Source organism: Petaurus breviceps, unplaced genomic scaffold (assembly GCF_028583685.1).
Source record: "Petaurus breviceps papuanus isolate PSGF00001 unplaced genomic scaffold, PetGlider_PUasm1.0 90775, whole genome shotgun sequence".
Lineage (NCBI taxonomy): Eukaryota > Metazoa > Chordata > Mammalia > Diprotodontia > Petauridae > Petaurus > Petaurus breviceps.
The window spans coordinates 9,635,801-9,658,583 of record NW_027187342.1 but is presented as its reverse complement, the minus strand read 5'-3'; the positions used below and the strand labels follow the sequence as shown (position 1 = coordinate 9,658,583).

Genomic DNA, 22,783 nt, shown 5'->3' with positions numbered 1-22,783 from the left:
ATAGTAATAATGCCGCACAAGATCATTAGGGAAATTTTCCTTCTAATAAGCTTAAAATCTGCTAAGGCATCAGGAGCCCTGGGTTCAAATCTTGGCTCTAATGCTTGCTAGCTCCATAGCTATGTGACTTCCTCTCTGGGAGCCTCTGTTTTCTCACAGGACAGGAACTCTTATCTTGCCTATCTCATAGAGTTGTGATGAAAACACTTTGTAAACCTTAAAATGCTATACAAATGTGAGGCATTATTACTATTATAATGCATCATTTCATATTCTAGTTGATTGTGTTTATGTTGTCTCCCTGCTAGAATGTTAGTTCTAGGAAAGTGGGGACTATATCTTAGTTCAATGTTCAATATCTATAAACAGTAGTAGGCACTTCATAATGTTGGAGCTCAGTTGAGATGAGATGAATTGAACTGACTGGAGCTGAGTGGAAATCCAGACCCTTACCCAGTCAGTGATGGATGAATTACTCACCAGAGTACCAGTAGCATGAGAAGAATGGATAGGACAATGGTAGTGGAAGTTTGGTTGGCCACAGCCACCGTGTATATCAATACAACTGCAAAGTTCAATAGAGTTGCCACTGTGGTCCATGTAGCATAAAGTGCAATCCCATTCTGCACCTAGAATGATAGTGTGATTTTTAAAAACCCACATTCAGACATAAATCCTCCAGCCTGAGAGATCTATAACCAAAATTATTATTATGGATGGTTGATATTGCTTACCAGATCTGTGATTTCACTGATAGAGGGAACTCCAAGTGAGGAAATTTCCTCCACCAATCCAGATTGCAGCCTGCAACTTTAAAGTGATTCAACCAGCATCACACAACCAATATGTGTCAAGAAACCAAGTCTCCATGCTTCTCTATTAACTACTATACAGCAGCTGCCTCTCCTACTATAATATCTAATGATAACCATTTTGGTCTGAAACTGTATTTTATTGGTATGCAGAACATCTGGTATAAATACTACCTCACTAATGCAGATCTCTGTTATTTATAGTCTTAGAGAGAAATCTGGGGCACCCTAAGGTTAGGTGACTTGCCGGTGGTCACACAACAACCTGAGGTCAGAAACTGACCTCAGATCCTCCTAATTCTGATCTTGACCCTCCATTGGTTAGGTCCTGCTACTGATCAATGACCAAAAAAATAGCTCATGTTTCCATGGTGTGTTAGGGTTTGCAAACTACATTTCTTATAACAATCTTATGGAGTAGGTAGCACAAATTTTTAAAAATGTATTTTAAAATTACTTTTATTGATATCTTTTGTTTTTACACAGCCTAAATTGCCCCCTGTAAGCCTTCTCCTCTCCCTTCCCAGAAAGCCATTCTGTAGAATATATCACCATTTTACAATTGAGGAAATTAGGGGTCAGAGAAGAAAAATGACTTGCCCGATTGTGTAGTTAGTCAGTTATGGCAAGTCAGTGTTCCATCTCCAGGTCTGTGGTTCTTTCCTTTACCCCAGGCTGCCTCCCTTAGGATGTATCAGATCATGGATACGTGAGAAGGATGGAATATGTGAGCAAGGAGGCTACCAACTTCTTTCCCAAAGAGGACAATGGGATCATTGAAACAGCCCATGTTGTAGCAGATGATAATTTGGAAAAGGGTGGAGAAACTTTGGGGGCCCTGAAGCATTGATTTTGTGTGTTGGGCATTGTTCAGGGCTGGCAAAGGACAGTTTGAGAAGTTGCTTGGATAATAAATGCCTCTAATTGACTTGGACCTGCTGCCATTTTAATAAATGTAAGCACCTTGAAGGCAAAAGCTATTTCATTTCTACCTCAGTTTCCCCAGCTCCTAGCACAGAGCAGGCACTTTATAAAGGTTTATTGATTAATTGATAGTTTAAAGAATACAGTTTGATATGTTCAATTCAATCTAATTCAACTGATATTTATTAAGCCTTTAATATTTATTTATTAAGCCTTGATATTTATTAAGACTGACTTGCCAGGCCTACTATGTTTCAGACAAGTTTTCTCTTTCATCAGTGCTTTGTAATAACCACAGGATCTGCAATACTCAGTCCTTTCCCAATACCTCTAATTCTCATTCTTTGTCCTTCAGATGACCTTCTTGTGGCCTTAAACCTTACCTTCACCTTCCACCCCAAGTCTTTGATCCCTCTCCCTTCTCTTGGTCTCCAGTCAACCCTTGCCTTTGGAAAAGTCTTCTGGAAAGTCAGTAGCATCTCTTATTAGTTGCTGACACCACAGACTTGGAGTTTGGCTTCATATTATCTCAAACAAAGTGAGACTGGGCTTGCCCATAGGGCTGGCTCATCTTGGTTTTCTGTGCTAAGACTGATGGTGCTGACTCTGTATGGGATACTCTAGCATTTGTGCTGTTCTGAGTGGGCATGAGGAATACCCAGTGGGTTGGTATAAGAGAAAGAGAACCTATACTTTCTCTAGCTTATCATTAAAGTCCTGTTGACCCTTTTTTAAAAAAAATTATTTTTAACATTCTTTTCCTTTTAAATGTTGAGTCCCAAATTCTCTCTCCCTCCCCTTCCCACTGAGAAGGTAAGCAATATAATATCAATTACGCATGTGAAATCATGCAAAACATATTTCTCTAAGTCCTACTGACTCCTAATGGTGTAGAGTCAAGCTGGAGAAAAGCAACGTGAGCAATTCCTGATTGACATTTAGAATCTCAATTGATCTTCATAACAACCCTGAGATATTGGTACTACTGAAATCTCCATTTTACAGAAGAGGAAGCTGAGGCTGAGAAAGTAAAAGACTTACCCAGGGCCACAGGGCCAGGAAGGGTCTGAGGCATGATTTGAAATCAGGTCTTCCTGATTATCTACAATTCTATCTAGATGCCTCAATGGGGGGAAGGGTATTTCCACTCTACTGTTCTCTCCCTCACCTGAAGTCCTCTCCACAGTCTCCTTTCTTGCCTCGCAGTCTTCTGCCAGCTTGCAATGCTGCTGTTCTGGGCCACCAACCATAGGCCACACACCACTCCATCCCAGGGCTATGGTGTCCATGGGGCAAAGCCACATTGCCTCCCCTACCAAATTCCACGGAGGCAAATGTCAGACTCTCCTCTCTCCAAACACAAATATAACCATGGACAGAATAGCCCCTATGCAAACTATTTCTGCTCCTTGTATCGCACAGACTACCTCCCGCTCAAGCCAGGTAAAAACAGGCCCAGTTATGACTGTATTCTGCAGGCACATAGTTGACCTACCAGAATACGGAGGAGCCACAGGTCAGTCCTATGGTGATTCTGGAGCCAGGTTCTATGGGAATGGAGTCCTCGACAAGCCAAGAAGAGAATCACGTAATTGGAACCTGTGAGCCCAGTGAGGACAAGCAGAGCAGGGCTGAGGTATCTGAAGAGGAAAAAGAAGTCATGACATACATTGTGCCTTCCCAGTGCCCTGACCGTGGGGCCACAGATAAATCACCTGGTACTTTCCAGACCAACTCAAGAGGTGTGAACTGGCATTTCAACAGCCAACCAGAACCAGTGGCTATGTCAATTCAGTTCCTAGCCCTGAGGGTGTGTGTGTGTCTGTGTGTGTCTGTGTGTGTGTGCACTCACACAACAATCATAGCATAATAGAACGTTGGAGCTGGAAGGAACCTTAGGGAGCATCCTTTCTGAGGCCCAGGAGGTGAGGTGTGATATCCTCCCTGAGATCACAGGGGCAGCAGCAGCAAAGGCAGGATTCAAACCCGGGTCTTCTGACTCCAGAACCAGTGGTTCTTACTCTTATCCAAAGCTCTCTGTAGTCCGGTGTCTTGTCTGTAGAAGGGTCATCTTCTAACAGTGTCAGACAATGAAGAATTTGTCAGCTCTGCAGTAAATCTTTCTACCAGCCCCTTAGCAAATCCTTCCGATGGGGAAGCAATGATCTTCCTTCACCATCAGCAACAAACTCAGTGCAAGTGAGAGCAAGCTGACAAAGAGGCCTGTTGGGTTGGTGAGGCAGAAAAATCACAGATGCTTTTGATGGTGATGATGAATCACAGTCAGAAAACATAACAGTCGAAAAATATAATGGAGGGTTAAGAGGTAGAGGGTTTTTTTTTTAACAGTAAATAAATCTTTACTAAGCATCTACCATGTGCTAAGTATTGTACAAAATGCTGGTGATAAAAATATAAAAAAGAAAGACATCCCTGGACCTCATGGAGCTTACAACCTAATGTGGTGGGAATGGGGGGAAGACACACAAAAAGAAGCTGAAAAGTGGGATTGGAGGTGAGAGAAGTTATGCAGAGAGGGGGCTTATGGAGATGTCCAGAGAAGTCCAAATGAATGTAGCTGGGTGAAAAATAAGGAAATGGCTGGGCCTCCTCCTTAAATGGAGTTTCTGTATTTATAGTCATAGATTTATATGAAAGGATCCCTAAGGAGCATTTAGTCCAAACTGAGGCCTGAAAAGGTAAAATTATTTACCCAAGGTCATGCAAATCATTATCAGCAGAGTCAGGATTCAAACCCAGATCCTTTAACTTTAAAGAGAATGTTCCTTCACAGCATTGACTCCTGCAGATTTAGTTCTTTTGACCAATTTCTCAGTTTTGGTTTGAGGAAAACTGACTATCAGCTCCACAGTCTCATGATGAGAGGCCTGGGGGCCCAATTCCAGCAAAACCAGTTTATCCTCCCTTCTGTTAACCTGCACTTTGGCACCTCTGCCGTCATAATAACGCTCCTAATGATGCCCCTGAGGAACTGCATGATCCTGAAGTGCCTTCTGAATCATCAACAATTAAGTTGTTTTCATTATAATTTTAGCATTAAGTATATTTTATAATATTCTCATTCTTCAAAAATTAGTAATCATAGAATGTTGGCGCTAAAGGAGACCTTGGACGTTGCCTTGTCCAACCTCTTCCTTTAACTGATGAACCCTAGAGAGATGAAGTGATTTGCCCAAGGTCACAAAACTATTTAGTTAAAAAAAAATTGGCCTAGAATCCAGGCATCCAAACTGCTGGTCCATGTCCTTAGAAAGGCAGTCCTGTGTGGCGGAAAGAGCTCTGTATTGAGAGTCAGAAGGGCTACCAGGAAATCCCTCTTCCACTCTTTGCTCCTTGTATGACCTTGGAAGCTATTTGCCCTCTCTTGTCCTCGGTTTCCCCATATGTCAAATTAAGGGGTGGGACAAGATGACCTTTCAGATCCAAACCTATTAGCCCATGGCATTCATGTATGTATCTAAACCCTCATCTTCTATAAGAAACCTTTCTCCGTCCTCTTTGATTCTACTGCCTTCCCTTGGAGATGGTCTCCAATTCTTCCTGTGGATAGCTTGTACATAATCATTTTTGTGTTTTTTTCCCTAATTAAACTGCGAGCTCATTGAGAGAAGGGGCTCTCTTTTGCTTTTCTTCATATACCCAGCACTGAGCACACAGTCGGCACGTAATAAATGCTTACTGACTGACTGAAAGACTGACCGACATACACACATATCTTTGGTCAGGTGTGTGATTTCATCAATGTATGGGAGCTCCCGGTATGGAAACTCCCTTCTATATCGCAAATTACAGATTGACTTAGAGAATGGCGTGGGGCAATGAGAGAGAGGTTAAGGGATCTGCCATAGTCACCCGGCTAGTAACTGTGCAGAAAGGATTTGAACCTGGATCTTGCTGGCTCTGAGACCAGCTTTCTATGTATGATACAACACTTGTGTGTATTTTTGTGTGTTTGTGTATATATACACCCACATGATTATGACAGAAAGGTAGGGGCAAAAGCCACACAGGATGAAAAGGCAATCAGAGGATCAATAACAACCATTAATACTGATATAGAGCCTGCTACATGCCAGGCACGGTTCTACCCAGCTTACAAATATCTCATTTAATCCTCGCAACAACCCTGCAACATAGATCCTACTATTTTTCTCCCCATTTTACACTTGAGGAAACTGAAGTAAAGACGTTAAGTGACTTATTGAAGGTCACACAATTATTAAGTGGCCAAGACCGGATTTGAACTCAAGTCTTCCTGACTCCAGGCCCAGCATTCTATCCACTGTACAACCTAGCTGGCTCAGTCAACAAGCATTAATTAAGCAATTAAACACTGACATTATTTTCCAGGCATTCTATCTGATACTGAAAATACAAAGAAAAAATGAGACAGTCCCTGTTCTCAAGGAGTTTACTTTATTGGGATAAACACTTGTACAAACATCAATTAATACAGAGTATGTCTAAAGCAAACACATGGTAAGGGTGGGGGAGGGAAAGGCACTAGCAGCTGAGAGAACCAGGAAATGCCTCTTGCTAGTGAGAATTCTTGAGCTGAGCTTTGGTGGATTGTCAGCTGTGTTACTGGAGAAAGTACCCACACCATTTAGAAATGCTGGAGTACCTATATGCACAAAGAATTACATATGGGTGTGTGCATGTTTGCAGGTGTGTGTATATATGTATAGATAGATATAGATATAAATATATAGTGCGTGTGTTTGTGTGTGTGTATGCAGCATATATATGTGACTGGGTATGTGATTTCAATGGTGTAGGGAATTCCTAGCAAGAAAGTTTCTCTCTGTCCATAAAGATCAGCAAACTCTCCACAACTTTGCAATTTAGACAAGTTAACTGGGGCACAGAAGAATGAAGTGACCTACTCTGGGTCATATAACCAGAGATGGGACTTACATGAGGGTCTTTCTGACTCTGAGGCCAAGGAACTATTCACTGTCATGCTAATATAAATATGTAATATTTATGTGTGTATGTGTGTCTATGCAGATATATATATATATTATATATAAATATACATATATGCATTTGGGAAGGTAGGTGGTACAGTAGATAGACAGCCAGACCTGGAGTCAGGAAGACATGAGTTCAAATCTGTTCTCAGACAAATAAGTTCCTGTTCTCTACTAGCTGTGTGACCCTGGGCAAGTCACTTAACCCTGTTTGCCTCTGTTCCCTCATCTGTAAAATGAGCTGGAGAAGGAAATGGCAAACCACTCCAGAATCTTTGCCAAGAAAACCCCAAATGGGGTCAGGAAGAGTCAGAAATGACTGAACAACAATATATGTATGTATTTATGTATAAGCTTTTAGCCTTGAATTAAACAGAACCCCTATTTTCTGACAACACCAGATAAAATATTATGAAACCATTTAAACTGGGAGCAGGAATTTGTAAAAGAAGGAATCATGAACATATGGTTTATTTGCTAATTTGTTTGTCTAATTTCTCTCATTAACTCAAACCTCCTTAAGGGGAGGAATCATGTCTCTCCTTTATCATGTAATCCAAGAACATGGACTTGTGGCAGTGTTTTCTATAGAAACTGTCCGAGAACCCATGACCCCATTTCCCTCCTATTGCTGGCCTGAAACATTCTATCCCCTAGCAACCACAACCCAGCTTGTAGTCTAATACCTCCCTCCGCCTGACTCCGTAGCCTGAGCCCATCTTGTTCACTGCTGCCAAGGGGTGACTGATACCCAAAGGACAAATACTGCTGTCTTAAAGACTAAGGAAAAAGAAAACCCAATCCTACAGATGGAGAAGACCAATGTGAGTGAAAGCAAGGGGTGACCATGTCCACAGATGGAGAAATAACAAAATATATCCTGTAGGCACTTCAGATGGACAAGGGTATGAACCTGGGTTGGAATAGAAGGAGGAGATGGGACAGGATCACATCACATTTGGAAGATCACACTTTCAACCAATCTAAGAGGCTCACGGTTGCCAAAACCCATCTCTTTGACATCTATATTTCTCTGGTGATTTTACAAAGCTGTGAATCACACAACAGCATCTCAGGACCATCTGAAGACTCAAAACTGCAGATGATCTTAGGACAGGAGTTCTTAACCCCTCTGAACTTGGGAGAGGAGAGACAGAGAGACAGAGACAAAGCCAGAGAGAGGCAGAAACAGAGACACAGAAAGAGAGACAGAAGGGATTTTATACTTACATAGTATACTGAGTGTGTCTGTATATATAATGTATGGTGTATTTATGAATTTCATATCTATATATATGCATAAACAGATGTATATATAAAACTATTTCAATATAATGGAATGTATAACTATTTCAACACAAATGGAGGGAGAGAAGCATTTCAATATAATAGACTCTTTATAGTCTTATATATTTCATTTTATCTTATGTAATTCTGAGAAGGGGTCCATAGCCTTCACCAGACTGCCCAAGGGGTCCATAACACAAATTAAGGTTAAGAATCTCTGCCCTAAGACGATGAAAAGATGCATGACAGTTGGAAGTAAAGCATAGCATATTATCAACAATGACATGGTATGAGGAGAGACACAAAGGACATCATCAAACCCACGTATGACCAGCAAAGGGAGTGGTCAGGCTTACAATCTTCACGATGCCATCTCCGTCAATCACAGTTGGGTGAGTGGCTGTATGTAGTTGCCATGTGTTGCTGTCTCCAGGCTGAGCGGGATGCTCTATCAGAGGAGGTAAGCAGGGAAAGAGATACCACGAAAGACCAGCCCCAGCAGAGTCAGGCAACCGATCACAAAAACTTGCACTGGGATTAATTAGGAAGGGTTTTATCATTCCCTCAAGGTCAAAGCAGAATAAAAAGGATATGTCCCCTCAGAAAGGCTCCTGAGGCCAAGTTCTCTGGAAGGTCAAGAATGACAGTGAAGGGTTGGGCCCCCATTGTACAACTTCAGATTTAAACTGAATTTGGAATCATAGTACATGGATTCAAATCCTGACTCTGCTGTTTACTACTGGTGTCACCATGGGCAAATCCCTAAACTTCTCTAAAGTTGTCTCTTTATCTGTATGATGCAGAGATTTGACTTTGCTGTAATGATACATGTATCCTAGCACATATCAAGATGAAACTGGTGAAAGCAAGAGGGTCCAAGCAGTATCTCCTAAATGATTTTCTATAGAAGAGAAAATGTCCAGAGTTACCCAATTTACTGAAAGGTATATAAGAACCTATTTTGTTTATATATTATAACAACAAATATGGACTTGATAGAGAAAATTAAAACTTTTTAGGTGCTGCTCCAAAAAGATGTTACGGTCAATACACATTTTGACTCTACTAACTGTGTGACCTTGAACAAGTCATTTAACCTCTCTAGGACTCAGTTTCCTCATCTGTCAAATGAAAGAATTAGACTAGATAAGCTTTCAGATCCCTACCAACTTAATTATAATTATAATGTCATTAATCTTATCACATTCTACTGACTGATTCTAAGATCCTTAATCATCAACTCAGACTTTCAGAAACTGTAGACTGTTGCACTTTTATCATATACAAAGTTGTTATTCAACCACCCAAAAGATGTAATAGATGTCTGGGTGTGGTGGCCCACACCTGCAACACCTGATGCCATGGAGGCTGAGACTGGTGGAGCCTTTAAGTCTGGGAGTTCTGCAGGTTAGCTGATGGGGGTTCTGAACTAAGTTTGGCAATAATATAGTGAGCTCTGTGGAGCTCTCCTGGGCTCCCAGGTTGCCTGAGAAGGGGTGAAGCAATCCAGGCAGGAAACAAGCAGGTCAAAGATCCCATGATGACCAGAATGGAACTGGGCCTCTGAGTAACCCCTGCACTGCCAGTCTGGGCAGAAACATACATACATACATGTGTGTATATATATTTGTATATACACACCTATAATTTATATTTTTTAAAGAAATAGATATTTTATCTCTCCAGCTATTTTTTAAATTCGAGAACAGGAAGGAACTTTGCATGGATCTGTGTCAGTAAGTACCATCAGGAATATATTGGGGCCTGCTTGTACTAGCTCTGGAGAGCTGATTTTTAGGTGTTCAGTGTAAGCATTTTATACCCCAGAAATGGGCAAATGCTTACAAATCAGGGCTTCATTTATTGTTTTGCTTATTAGTTTATTTGTGGTTCCAAATCCAAATCTACAAGGGGGCTGCTGAACCATATATAAGGACATCTGTAGCCATAAGGCTCCTTAGCAAACTATATAGTCTTATTCATGCTTTATTGTATTTTAACGCATTTTGTTAAATATTTCTCAGTTATATTTTAATCTGAGTCAGCCTGGGGAGTAATATAGGCTGAATCCAACTCTCTGGCCTCCTGTTTGACACTTCTGGTTTAGACTTAAGTGGTAGAGAAAATATTAACAATGCAGATTAAGCTTAAAAGTGTGTCATGTCTACATCTCCCCCCCCCCCAGCCAGTTGTTAAACCTTCACCAGCACACCTGTGAATACATTCCTCTTTCACCACTGTGCTGAATTTCTTCTAGCGTGCTGAACTTGGAGTGGAAGGACAGGAATTCCAATGCTGACTTCTCCACGTATTTGTGTGGCTTTGAACAAGTCACAACCCCACCCCCTCCTCCACCTCATTTTCCATTTATGTCCCAGGAGTAGACTAAAGTAGATGACCTCTCAGATCCCATCCAGCTAGGACAAAGAAATGCATCATGTGCTACACGGAAACCCACAGAGATTCAGAGGCAGAAGAAGGACTAAACCAGATTTCTCTTGCTGGCTTTACTGAGGGCTGCATAAGAAGGCAGGGAGGGGCTGTGATCTTTACCCTGGAAGTGCTGATTCATCTCAGAGTGGTGCAATGACCACAGTGATGAATTTAGTATCCGGACCTGGATTTGAATATCAGTTCTGCCATTTATTGTCTGTGTGATCCTGCACACATTCACTTAACTTTGTGGGTCTCAGTTTCCTCATCTATATGTTTAAAAAAAAAAGGAGGGAGGAAGAAAGGATGGACTAGACCAGTGGTATCAAACTCAAATAGAAATAGGTCCCTGCAGGCACATAGTGACTTAAAAAAAAAAAAAAAACACAGATTAGTATTATCTGTGTTGTATTGTGTTTATTTTTTTTTAAACATTTCCCAAGGGACAGACAGGTAGCACAGCGGATAAGAGCACCGGCTCCAGTGTCGGGATGACCTGGGGATCGAATCCAGGCTCAGACACTTAGCACCCACCCAGAAACACCTGGCCGTGTAACCTTGAGCAAGTTACTTAACCCCGATTGCTTAAAAAAAAAACATTTCCCAATTACACGTGTATCTGGCTCAGGCTGTACAAACTGCAGGGGAGAATTTGATACCTTTGGACCAGGTAACTTTTAAGGTCATTCTGAATCTATGATCCAACTAATTGGACCTAGGGTCAATAAAAACTTACAGTGCTATGAGAGCTGAGGTCAGCACTGCATGGCAGATTTAGCTCCACAAATTTAGGTACCTTTCTGAGAATTGCTTCTCCCATCACTGCCACTTACTCTTTGTCCCACAGAAATAGCCACCCAACATTCAAGGCGTTATTCAGGATCCACACCAAGTAAAACAGAGTTGGCAAGACATCTGGTTTCATGTAGAACCATCCAAGTTCATTTCTGGCCAAAAAAATAAAAAGCGTCCATTCAGCAAGACTTACAGTCAACTCTCATTGGATCCAAAGAACCCACCCACCCTTAACAGATTGCCAGTTCAGTGACTTACACACATTCCATTTTGTTTAATAAAATCGGCTGTGTTCTGGCTGAAGGACATGTACAGTACACACAAACATGTTTTGTCTCTGTGCAACACGTCCCAAGATTTATATTTACGATGAAACCACCCCTAAGGACCCCACCTCCAATGGAAACTCCCTGACTTTCACAATGCAGTCCTCACAATCCCTATTCGACTTAGTAATAAAGATGAAACTGTCCCAAACAACCTGTCCCTTCAGCGATGGCTTAATTATTTCGTGTAAAACACGTGGGTGGGGTGACCACTTCATAGAAAATTTGCTCTTAAAAGCCTTGGTTTTTTTTTGCTTCCTGTTCAATGACATGAGGAATCACACTATATACTGTGGGAGAATCAGGGGACTTGGCTATGAGATTAAAAGTGTAAGTTCCATACAATTTTTGTTAGACCAGTACCACAGCCCTCCCTTCAAGGTTCATTGGTAGAGCATATACAAAACTATTTTAGTTAAACCCAATGGCACCTTTTGGATGAGCTTTCTTAAAAAATATTTATATATATGGATGCCCACCACAAAGAAGATTAGTTAACTTCCCATGGTGCCAGGTCACTAGGAATGAGATTTGGGGATGAGGGGTAGAAGAGACAGAAGATAGTTCTCTGCTATCCTTTCATTCATAATGAGCCCCACAAAAAAAAAAGTGAGAGTTCAGTATTTAACATTCTTAAATGTCTCCTAAATTGTTCCTCCTGGCCCTGCTGCCAGGTCATGTAGAAATGGGTTTCTCTGTTAGGGAACTCATCTAGAAAATGTTGAAAATACAGCCACAGCACTAGCACCAACAACCAGAAAGGTTCTGGTAAAAGAACTTGTCTGATCAGACCGTCTTGGTGTCCGCTGGGGAAGGGAAAGACTTTCTGGCTCTGGCAGCTAAGGAAAGCTTTGCAAACACAGTACCTTCTGCAGATTCCAGATAGAGCATAGCCAAGCCAAGCTAACTGCCACAAATAGATGACATTCCAAATCAAGAAGGTCCAGCCAGCTGGGGTCAAGTCGGTGTTGTACTTGTTGGAGATGTTTCCAACAGTTCTCTGGAATATACCTGGAGTAATTGACATTGCAACAACCAAACATTGCAGCTGCTATATAAAAAAAAAACAAACCAACATTTCCTTCCTCACCCTCCAGTTGTGGGGGCTTCCCTCTGCTTTGATATCAACTCCTGACCCTTACTAGACGTAGTTACATACAAGACATTTGGGTCTGACCCAAAAGGGTAGTCTCTAAGTAGACAGATGGGATTATATAACACTAATTCACATAAGCAGGTCCAGCTTTAACCAAGCCATGCCCAGGAAAAAGCAGAACTACATGCTAAATAATAATTAAAGCTAGGCAAACCAGTCCTACTGGTCTCCCAGACAAGGGTGCAAAGGAACTTCAGAGAGTCAATAAATGGATTGGAGATTGGATTGGAGGCTCAGATTTATCAACAACTCACTTAACCACAAGGTCGAATTCCATTAGTTGTCATTCCCCAACATTTACCCATCTGGGATATTTTGATCATTCTTCCCCCTCGTATGGGTGGGAAACCACTGAGGGGGAGGATGGTAACCAAAGATTTTTTTTCAAGTAGTTGAATGAAACAGCCAGGATATAAGTTGACTCAGATGCTTAGAGTGGGAAGAGATTTTAGAAATCATCTAACCCAAAGTCTCCCCATCCATGCCCTCATCATCCATCCTCTACTTGGATATTTCAGTGATGGGAGTTCACTAATTCACAGGGCAGCCCACTCATTTCATTGCTAGCCAACTCTAGTTGTTTTCAGTTAATAAGCATTTATTATGTACCAGGCACAAAGTTTCACCCTATACTGAGATGAAATCTCCTTTCCTGTCATTTCTATTCATTCACTGATCCTAGTTCCAATGACATAATTCCTTAGGCTCCCAACACAGGTAAGCTACCTCCAACTAACTGACTTGAAGCAAGTTTGGGGAGAAATGTACCCACTGTGACCTGGTTCCAGTTAAATGGGTCAGATAACTATGGAAACTTTCTATAAAAGCTAAACACCGATTGTTCCCCTACCTTTGAATGCTCCAGAACCTGCCGCACCATTCATCACCACCATAACGGTGAAAGTGACCATACTCAAAAAAATTAAGAAAACTTTGAGCTTGTCATGTGTAGACATTTTGGAGACTGAAAAAAAAAGTCAGAAAAGAGTATAGAATCAGTGTCATTGAGATCACATTATGCTTTCACCTAGGTCATTTTCCCGTGCTCATGGGAGGAGACAGATGAGCTTATTCCTAAAAGTCTTCCAATGACCTGTCCAAATGACAAGTGCCACTCATGCTTAATTGGATCATGATCTTTTATAATTATAACAGTGGGTGGATTTCATTGAGTGTAACAAAGATCCTGCTTCGAGTTACTCTTTGGGGCAAAATACAACTGAGCCCATGTACCCTATAAGATGTTTCAAATCTTGAGGAAGTGCACATGTGAACAAGGTTCCAGTTGGGATAAGTAAGTCAAAAGTATACTCTGATTCCCAATCTATAGAAAATACATGAGGGGAAAGGAAGGAAGGGAATAAGTATTTATTAAACTCCTACTATGTACCAGACATTGTGCTAGGTGCTTTATGAATATAATATCATTTATGTGAGGTAAGCATTCTTATTATTCCTATTTTACAGCTGAGGAAACTAAAGTTTGGAGAGTTTAAATGACTTACCCAGGGTCACACAGCTCATACGTATCTGAGTTCAAATTTGAATTCAGGTCTTCCTGACTCTAGGCTTAGCACTCTATCCACAACACCACCTAAATGCCAACCTGAATTCAGAATTAAGAAAACTGTACAGAAAGTCCAAACATACAATCCAAATTAGAGAATGATTTCCAATACAAAAAATTTACCCTCTTAAATAATTTGATGTAATACACTTTTAAATAATAAGTTTTATTGAATTTAAAATATGATTTATGAAACAAATTTTCAGGCTCTCTTCTATTATACAAAGTGAAACAAACCCACATTGCAATGTTTTGGGGAGAATGTCAGTAGTACTTAAAATTCTTTTTTATGATTGTAGGGATAAGGCACCAAAACATAGCTAAATGAATTCTGATCTGAGTCAGAAGACCTGAGCTCTCCTTGCCTCTGATACTTACTAGCTATGTAATCCTGGACAAGCCACTTACCCTTAATGAGCCTCTGTTTCCTCATCTATAAAATGGGCATAATAATATTTTTACTCCTTTTCCACTAGGTTGTTGTAAGGAAAGTCCTTTGTGAAACGAATGTAAGCATGCATGTAATATCAAATGGGACAGTTGAGTTAAGCCCTTTAACCACTTTTCAAGGATTATCCTCATTGATTCTGTTTTTCTCAGCACCAATGCTAATGGAAATGGCTGGCCCAAACCCAGAGGCCCCAAAGAGAAGGCATAAGAAATCAGACCCAGTGAGAGTGAACAGCTCTCACCTCCTCCTGGAAGTACCCTCTCCACTGGATGCCTTCCAAAGCATGAACTCTTTTCAATTTCCTGAACACGTTGTTGTTGTTTGTCCTTCATTCTTGAAGAGGACCGTTACATCATGAAGGTGATGCCATGAATTGGATTTAAGTGAGAGAGGGCTGTGCAAAGTCACCAGCCTCACTTTCTCCTCTGGAGCTATCTGGGTCTAGTGACCAGATACAGATCAGGATAACTGGAAATGGTTCCCTCCTGAGCAGCCGCAAGTAGGGGTGGTTAAGGAGTACAGAGGCCAGCCTTCTTGTCCCCTTGAGTTCTCACATCCTTTTCCCTGTGCATAAATCACTGAACACTCAGCAGACTTCTCTAAGCAATGCTTCCATCTCCTGTGAGAGATCAGACTTCCAAGTTTTGCTTACAAAAGTGTTTTCATCAATCAGAGAGAGGAAATGGGATCTTTTTTGTCATTTATTTCTCAGAACAAAGTCTTTAGCAAAGAATTTAGGAACACAGATTTGTCCTGAATTCCCCTGGTCCTTAACTCTGATAGTAAATGTCTTAGAAATCCCAGTCTAATGTCACTATGCGAAAAGGAAGTCCTATCTTTCCTCTGTTTTCACCTTGGCTGGCTGATGAGATCCCTTGCTTAACAATGTTGGAAAATCCACTGGGTGTGAACAGGTTCCTCCTCTCTCAGAATCCCTCTTTCATTCCCTCAAGCATTCTTTGCCCCAGAAAAGCTTGGAAAACTCTAGGAATGCCAGAGTGGGGAAGGGAAAATCAATAATGGTCTTGGTATTCTGAGACTTCAATGATGATTCTGAAGGATAAAATGAAGATCTCCTTAGGACATATTAAAAAATGTACACTGATGCAAACATTTCCAGAAATTTAGCAAACAGAGAACATGGGGTACTGCCTCCTATCACGTGGGGACACAAATCCTATACTTCTGCAAGAGATAATCTAATTGGGGCCCAGCTCCCAAAGAAAGGTGTCTTCTCTATCCTGGTTGAGCAAGCAGTCCCCTTAGGTAAGGCACTGGGAGCCAAAATGTGATAGCAGCGATAGTGTTATAAACTGTCCAAGTCTGGGAAACCAAGAAAAGAACATGGCAAGGGATTTTGGGAAAAGTGACCATAAGAAAATAAATGTACTCAATGGCATCTTTTCTCAATCTTTCCCCTAAAGCTAGAAATAGGTGGTATTTGATGGTGGGCTAATTTTAGCTAATTTGTACCCAGGATCCTGAAGGCATCAATGGTCAACTGGGCCTTGAATATGCCTTTTTGATGGTTACTGGGGAGAGATGGGTGAGGTGGAAAGAAAGGTAGACTATTCTCCTTTGTTTTCCACAATATTGATATTAATAGTGATATCAACATCAGGAAAAGCATGGAATCAAGTCAGGCTTGGATCATTGAGCCATCTGAGAGGGTTAGGATCATAAGAATCTAACTATGGCCTCCCCTTCCCTACCCAGACCAGGGGAATAACATGGTGTGACTTGGCCGTCAGGAAGGTTAGCACTGTGTAAAACATTAAACTCATGTGGAACAATCATCCTGACCTATGTCTTTGCACTGGACTCTGATGACTCTGGAGGAGACGGTGAGGCAATGACTTTGCCCAGCTCTGCCTCACTTAAATCCAGTTCATGTGCAAGTCAAACCATCAACCTAACGTCATTGTTCCTCTTCCAGAATGAAGAATAAACAGCAACAACACGTGGACACTATGGAGTAATGGACAGAGTGTGCCTATGACACACATACTAGCCATGTGGCCTTGAGCCAGTCATTTAACTTCTCTTACACCTCATCTTTAAATGAGGTGGTTGGACTAGCTTACCTTTAAAATCCATGTCATTCTTACTTCACAGTGGCATTATGAGGCTTAGATGAGATAATGTATGTAAAGCACTTTGCAAACCCCATTCTAGTGCCAAGAGGTGGTTAATTGAAGCAATGTGCTTTATTTAAAGGGGAAGACAGTTTGCCCATTTTGAGGCAGTTGGCATTCCTTTTTAGCATAAAGGGAGGATTTATTTAACTTTTGGCATAGGCTTAGGAAAAGTACGCTTAGAAAAGAGTCTTTCTTGATTTGTGCCACAATGTGACATTTGTAGAGGGTAACCACATGTTCCAGATTATCCATGGCAGTACTAATTACAAGGAGGCACCTAGGTGGATAGAGCACCAGGCCTGGAGTCAGGAAGATCCGAGTTCAAATACAGACTTAGACACTTACTAGCTGTGTGACCCTGGGTAAATCACTTAACCCTGTCTGCCTCAGTTTCCTCATCTGTAAAAATGAGCTGGAAAAGAAAATGGCAAACCAATCTTTGCCAAGAAAACCTCCAAAGGGGTCACGAATAGTCAGACACAACTAAAAACACTAAACAACAACTAATTACCAAGTACTGATTGACTTGTAATAGGAAGTTTAAAAAAACTTTACCAAATCATGAATCTTGTTATAGAAAATATGGCAGTTGTAGACCTACAGGTAGATATGGATTAAAAATGACCTCCACGTGGGGCAGCCAGGTAGCACAGCGAGTAAGAGCACCGGCTCCAGTGTCAAGATGACCTGGAGATCAGGGGCGGCCAGGTGGCTCAGCAAGTAAGAGCACCGGCTCCAGTGTCGGGATGACCTGGATCAAATCCGGGCTCAGATACTCAGCACCACACCCAGAAATAATAACTGGCCGTGTAACCTTGAGCAAGTTACTTAACCCCAATTGCTTATAAGAAAATAAAAAAGATGACCTGGAGATTGAATCCCAGGCTCAGACACTTAGCATCCACCCAGAAACACCTGGCCGTGTAACCTTCAGCAAGTTACTTAACCCCAATTGCTTTAGGGGCGGCCAGGTGGCTCAGCAAGTAAGAGCACCGGCTCCAGTGTCAGGATGACCTGGGGATCAAATCTGGGCTCAGATACTTAGCACCACACCCAGAAAAAACTGGCTGTGTAACCTTGAGCAAGTTACTTAACCCCGATTACTTTAAAAAAAAAAAATGACCTCCTCCCCACCACCACCATCCTAATGAGTTACCTAGAGTTTGGTCAACCTTTCTTGTACCAGCTTCCTGATCTACATGCATGTTGGAGGGGAAGGGGAGAGGGAAGGTGCTCATCAGGACACTCCTGATCAATCTGATTTCTCCCCAGCAAAGCTGATGTGATCACAAAAAAGGAACAAGTAACTGCCAGCAAGGAACTAAAATAAAGTACAAACACTGTCTACTACTGGTTACCGCTCCATGACATAGGAAGCTCTCCTAAATGGAAGGAGGAAGTTGCTAGCTATTGGCTGGTGAAGGACAGGCTGAGCTTCTGGGTGGCCTTTAAAAGGCAAGAGGACAGACAAGGAAGAAACTGCCCACCTCCTGAAAGACATCCCAGACTCAAATGCAGAAGAACATGTGAATTTGAGGACAAGGCCAATGTGTGAGTCGGGTTTTGCCTGACTTTCTGCATTTGTTGTGATGCCTGTTTTTCTTTTTTTCAGTTGATTGGGGGGGAGGGGGAATTGGTGGTAACAGGAACTAGTGATGTCACCTCCCCAAAAGAAAACATCATCATTGAAACATCAGAAAGAAAAGCACAGAAAAGAATAGAAGGAAATTCAGAATGAAATGCATACAAGCAGTACAGTTTTGAAAGTAGTATTGTTGTTGAATTTAAATGAGATCAAAAGAGATCATTTTAAAGCACTTAGCACAGTCCCTGGCACTTAGTAAGTACTACATACATGTAAGCTATTAGTTGTTATTTTTGTTATTATAGTGGAGTTGTAAACTCTTCAATAACAGAAAACTACACTAAAATTTGTGATGCCCTAGATATTTTTTTTTTAAAGTAAGCCATAGGGGCGGCTAGGAGGGGCAGTGAATAGAGCACCAGCCCTGGAGTCAGGAGGACCTGAGTTCAAATTCGGCCTCAGATACTTAACACAAAAACTAGCCGTGTGACCTTGGGCAAGTCACTTAACCCCAATTGCCCTCCAAAAAGCAAAAACAAAAAAAAACCAACCCATATGTGATAAAGATTGACAGATTCATATACAATAGTTTTTTGGGGGGGGGTTCTGGTAGTTCTATGGTGAGCAGATTTTTTTTCCTTTTGGTGTTTAAGTCTATAATAAAATTAAAAAAAAAAAAAAAGAAAGAAAAGGGGCAGCTAGGTGGCGCAGTGAGTGGCCCCGGAGTCAGGAGGACCCGAGTTCGGTTCCGGCCTCAGACACTTAATACCCACACAAAAAAACTAGCCGTGTAACCTTGGGCAAGTTACTTAACCCCAATTGCCCTCCAAAAGCCCCCCCCCAAAAAAATTCATTATTATAATTCAATAGGGAAGGACTTTTTTGATATTACATATTTTTGTGATCTGTATTTCACAGATTTCTGTTTTCTCTTGCTTTGTCATTACTAACATATTGTACAGTCAAATTAAATGATTGTGATGTTGCCAAAATGAAAAATAAAAAGCAGGGCACACTCTCTAGGAAGACAACAGTCAAGGAAAGGGAACAGTGCCAACAATGGAGAAAGAACTCAGCTCTTAAAAGGAAATCAATTCTTTGTCCTTTGCCTTGTACTTTTACCACAGGATCACAGTGGAGGGGGAAGGGATAGATTTCTCTCCTCCCCCACTCCCAACAATCCACACTGGCCACAGAAGATTTTGCATAGTAGTTACTCCCCTAGTAAGAGTCATTGCCCCCAACACTGAGCTGGCCCAAAGAGAGTCAGTCAATCAAGACATCTCTGAAGAATGGGACCTTTGGCATCAGAGAAGAGGGTTAACCCTGGCAGTTGGGAACCACGCTGCGGGGAGAGAGACAGACCCTAAGTGTTCAGCTGGTGGCCCTACCCAGAAGAAACACTACAGCTATGAGAGAGCTATGTGATGATACTTCAAGAAGGGAAAGGGTGTCAGATCCCTTCCGAACTGGAGAGGTGAATGACTTCTGCTACCTTATGCCTCTCTATCTGTATACTCCTGTGGGCATGTGGGCACTGATGCATTTGTGGGAGAGTGGGCCACAGATATATGGGGAAGAGCATATTCCCATGGGGGAAAGGGTATGTTTTTAGCTAGTGTTCTTAACATGCTATCTCAGTAAATGCCTTTGTTTTGAACTAATTGTGTCTTCTAATGGTAAGCATGCTGCTGAAGGCTAGTGAGTGTATGTATGTGAACCCACAAAGAACCTTGAACCTGGGGTAATAGTCCTAAAGACCCAACCTGTACTCTGCCAATTTGACCAGGGCTGGGGCGAGGGAGGGGGGGAGAAAGAGAGAGAGGGGGAGGGGGGAGGGAGAGGGAGGTGGGAAGAGGAGAGAGAGGATGGAGGAATGGACTGAGGAAGGGAGGGAGAGAGAGAGGGAGGTGGAAGAGAGAAAAAGGAAGGGATGGAGAGAGAGAGAGATATGGGGGGAGGAGAAAGAGGGAGAAGGAGCAGACTGAGGAAGTGAGGGAGAGAGAGGGAGGGAGAGGGACAGAGAGAGGAAGGTGGAAGAGAGAGGAAGGGATGGAGAGAGACAGAGCGACAGAGACAGAGAGACACAGAGAGATGGGGGGAGAGGGAGAGAGACAGAGAATCTTATAGGTACAAACTGCTACAGGATGCACTGCGTATAAAATGAAGCGACTGGGCTTGATGGTCATTGAGGTCCTTCACAGTTCTGTATCAATGGTCCTATGATCTCTCTGGGGCTCTGTTTCTTAATCTATAAAATAACAGGGTTGAACTGGATAATTATATGAGGCTCCTTTCAACCATAATTCCTATGATCTTCTGAATCTTCACAGTAACACATGCAACTTGTCAATATGTTAATGATCCTGAGATCTCATCATTGGGAGCATATCCCCTAAAAGTACAAATTGGGACCTGACCCTGACTTCTTACAAGGCTATTACATGATACAGTGGATAGAGTGGAGGGTTTAGAGTCAGGAAAGCCTGAGTTCAAATCTGACACACAAACTCTGTGACCCTAGGCAAGTCACTTCACCCTGTTTGCCTATTTCTTCATCTGTAAAATGAGCTGGAGAAGAAAATAGCAAACCACTACAGTATCTCTGCCAAGAAAACTCCAAATGAGGCCACAAAGAGTCAGACACAGATGAAATGATACAACAGACCTGAGTTCAAGTCCTGACTCAGACATTTACTTGCTGTGTGAGCCCAGGCAAGTCTTTTAACTTTTGTTAGCCTCAGTTTCCTCAATTATAAAATGGGAATCATGATAGCTAATACTTACCTCTCAGAGTTGTCGTGAGGATCAAACGTGATTACAAATGCTAGCTGTTATTAGGAGCTCTTAATGCACCTCATGCAATTCTGGTCCATGTCATTCTATAAATCTTGCATAGAGAATATAACTAATGACCTTCCTGTAACTCTTTTAATATTGCATAGCTACTTGAACACTGGGCTACAGATAGACAATCCATCATTATCACTATGATGAGGCCAACTCCTTTTCAGGCCATATCTGTGACAAATAACATCTTTAGACCAACTTTTCCATGTAAGTCATCGAAGGTAATGTGGCACCACTGAATATTCGGATACTGCCCTCGCTGGATCTCGCCATTGCTCTTTGGGACAGCACAGCTTTCATTCTTCAGAGATCACCATGTTCCATGACTTGCATCACCAGGAAAATACTGATATTAGAGAAGCAGAGTGTGAGTGCATGTGTGTATATGTGTGTGTGTGCATATAAGGGAGATTAATCAATCAATAAACATTTATTAAGTGCCTACTATGTGCCAGGCAGTTAGATGGAACAGGGGATAGAGTGCCAGGCCTGGAATCAGGAAGACTTGAGTTCAAATCTGGCCTTAGACACTTACTAGCTCTATGACACTGGGCAAGTCATTTAATCCTGCTTGCCTTAGTTTCTTCATCTGTAAAATGAGTTGGAGGAGAAAAGCTCAAACTGTTCTAGTATCTTTGCCAAGAAAACCCCAAATGGGGTCATGAAGAGTCAAACATGACTGAAACAACTGGAAAACAGCAATAAATATGCCAAGCCAATACATACTGGAATATTGAAAATGTTACATAATTTCCTCTAATCGAATCCAGCCGGCTCTCTCCTTCCTCTTTCATTCTTGGCCATTCATTGTCATGAAACTTGATATCACAAAATAAATAACAAACATGTCAAGGAGGACAAAATTTTCTGCTACTAAGAATAGAGCTCATTTACAGGAAAAACTATTATTAAAAAGTATTCCTCCTGTATTATGTGGCGTAGTTGTGCCCTAACTGCCTACTTTCCATCTTCCTCCCCTAGTCCCAACTCTGGTCCCATCCTTTTGCCTCTAAACCAGGGGTTCTTAACCTTTCTTATGCTATGGACTCCTTTGGCTGTCTAGTAAAGCCTGTGAACCCAGTATCAGAATAATATTTTTAATGTATAAAATAAAATCCTTTTATTAAGAGGATTTGTTCTATGAGGTTTGGATTCAGTTAAATGGCTGCAGTTGAGGGCCTGGAGAACCACATGTGTCCTATAGTCCTATGTCCATAGGCTCCCCACCCCTGGCCTAGACTAAGTATATTTCCTCACTTTGTGCAATCAATTGTTGTTTTTGTTTGACCTTTGTTGTCAAAGAGGATTAATGACATTATGCGGGTGATGTCTTAACTTGATTGTGAATTGGATTTGTTGTTGTACAGCCTTACTCTCTCCTCCTTTAGTCATTGGAAGTCCAGTGGCAAGACAAATGTCAGGATGACTGGCCATGGCCTGGGATGCAGTGGCCTTTCCAAAATTA

The 22,783-nt window shown here is 41.7% G+C and overlaps 1 protein-coding gene across 4 annotated transcripts in view; it reads right to left on the bottom strand.

Moving 5' to 3' along the window:
* LOC138146855 (uncharacterized) overlaps positions 1 to 22,783 on the bottom strand; it is a 105,178-nt gene that overhangs the window by 11,759 nt on the left and 70,636 nt on the right. For 2 of the 4 annotated variants that reach the window (XM_069068973.1, XM_069068975.1), the window contains exons 2-6: positions 13,578 to 13,691; positions 12,438 to 12,582; positions 11,284 to 11,397; positions 3,232 to 3,376; positions 481 to 629 (exon numbers count right to left, since the gene is read on the bottom strand). In XM_069068973.1, coding sequence (XP_068925074.1) covers positions 481 to 629; positions 3,232 to 3,376; positions 11,284 to 11,397; positions 12,438 to 12,582; positions 13,578 to 13,691 — 667 coding nt within the window. Of the gene's footprint in view, positions 1 to 480; positions 630 to 3,231; positions 3,377 to 11,283; positions 11,398 to 12,437; positions 12,583 to 13,577; positions 13,692 to 14,232; positions 14,334 to 14,986; positions 15,799 to 22,783 lie in introns of all 4 variants that reach the window. The other 2 variants (XM_069068972.1, XM_069068974.1) reach the window with 2 other exon arrangements.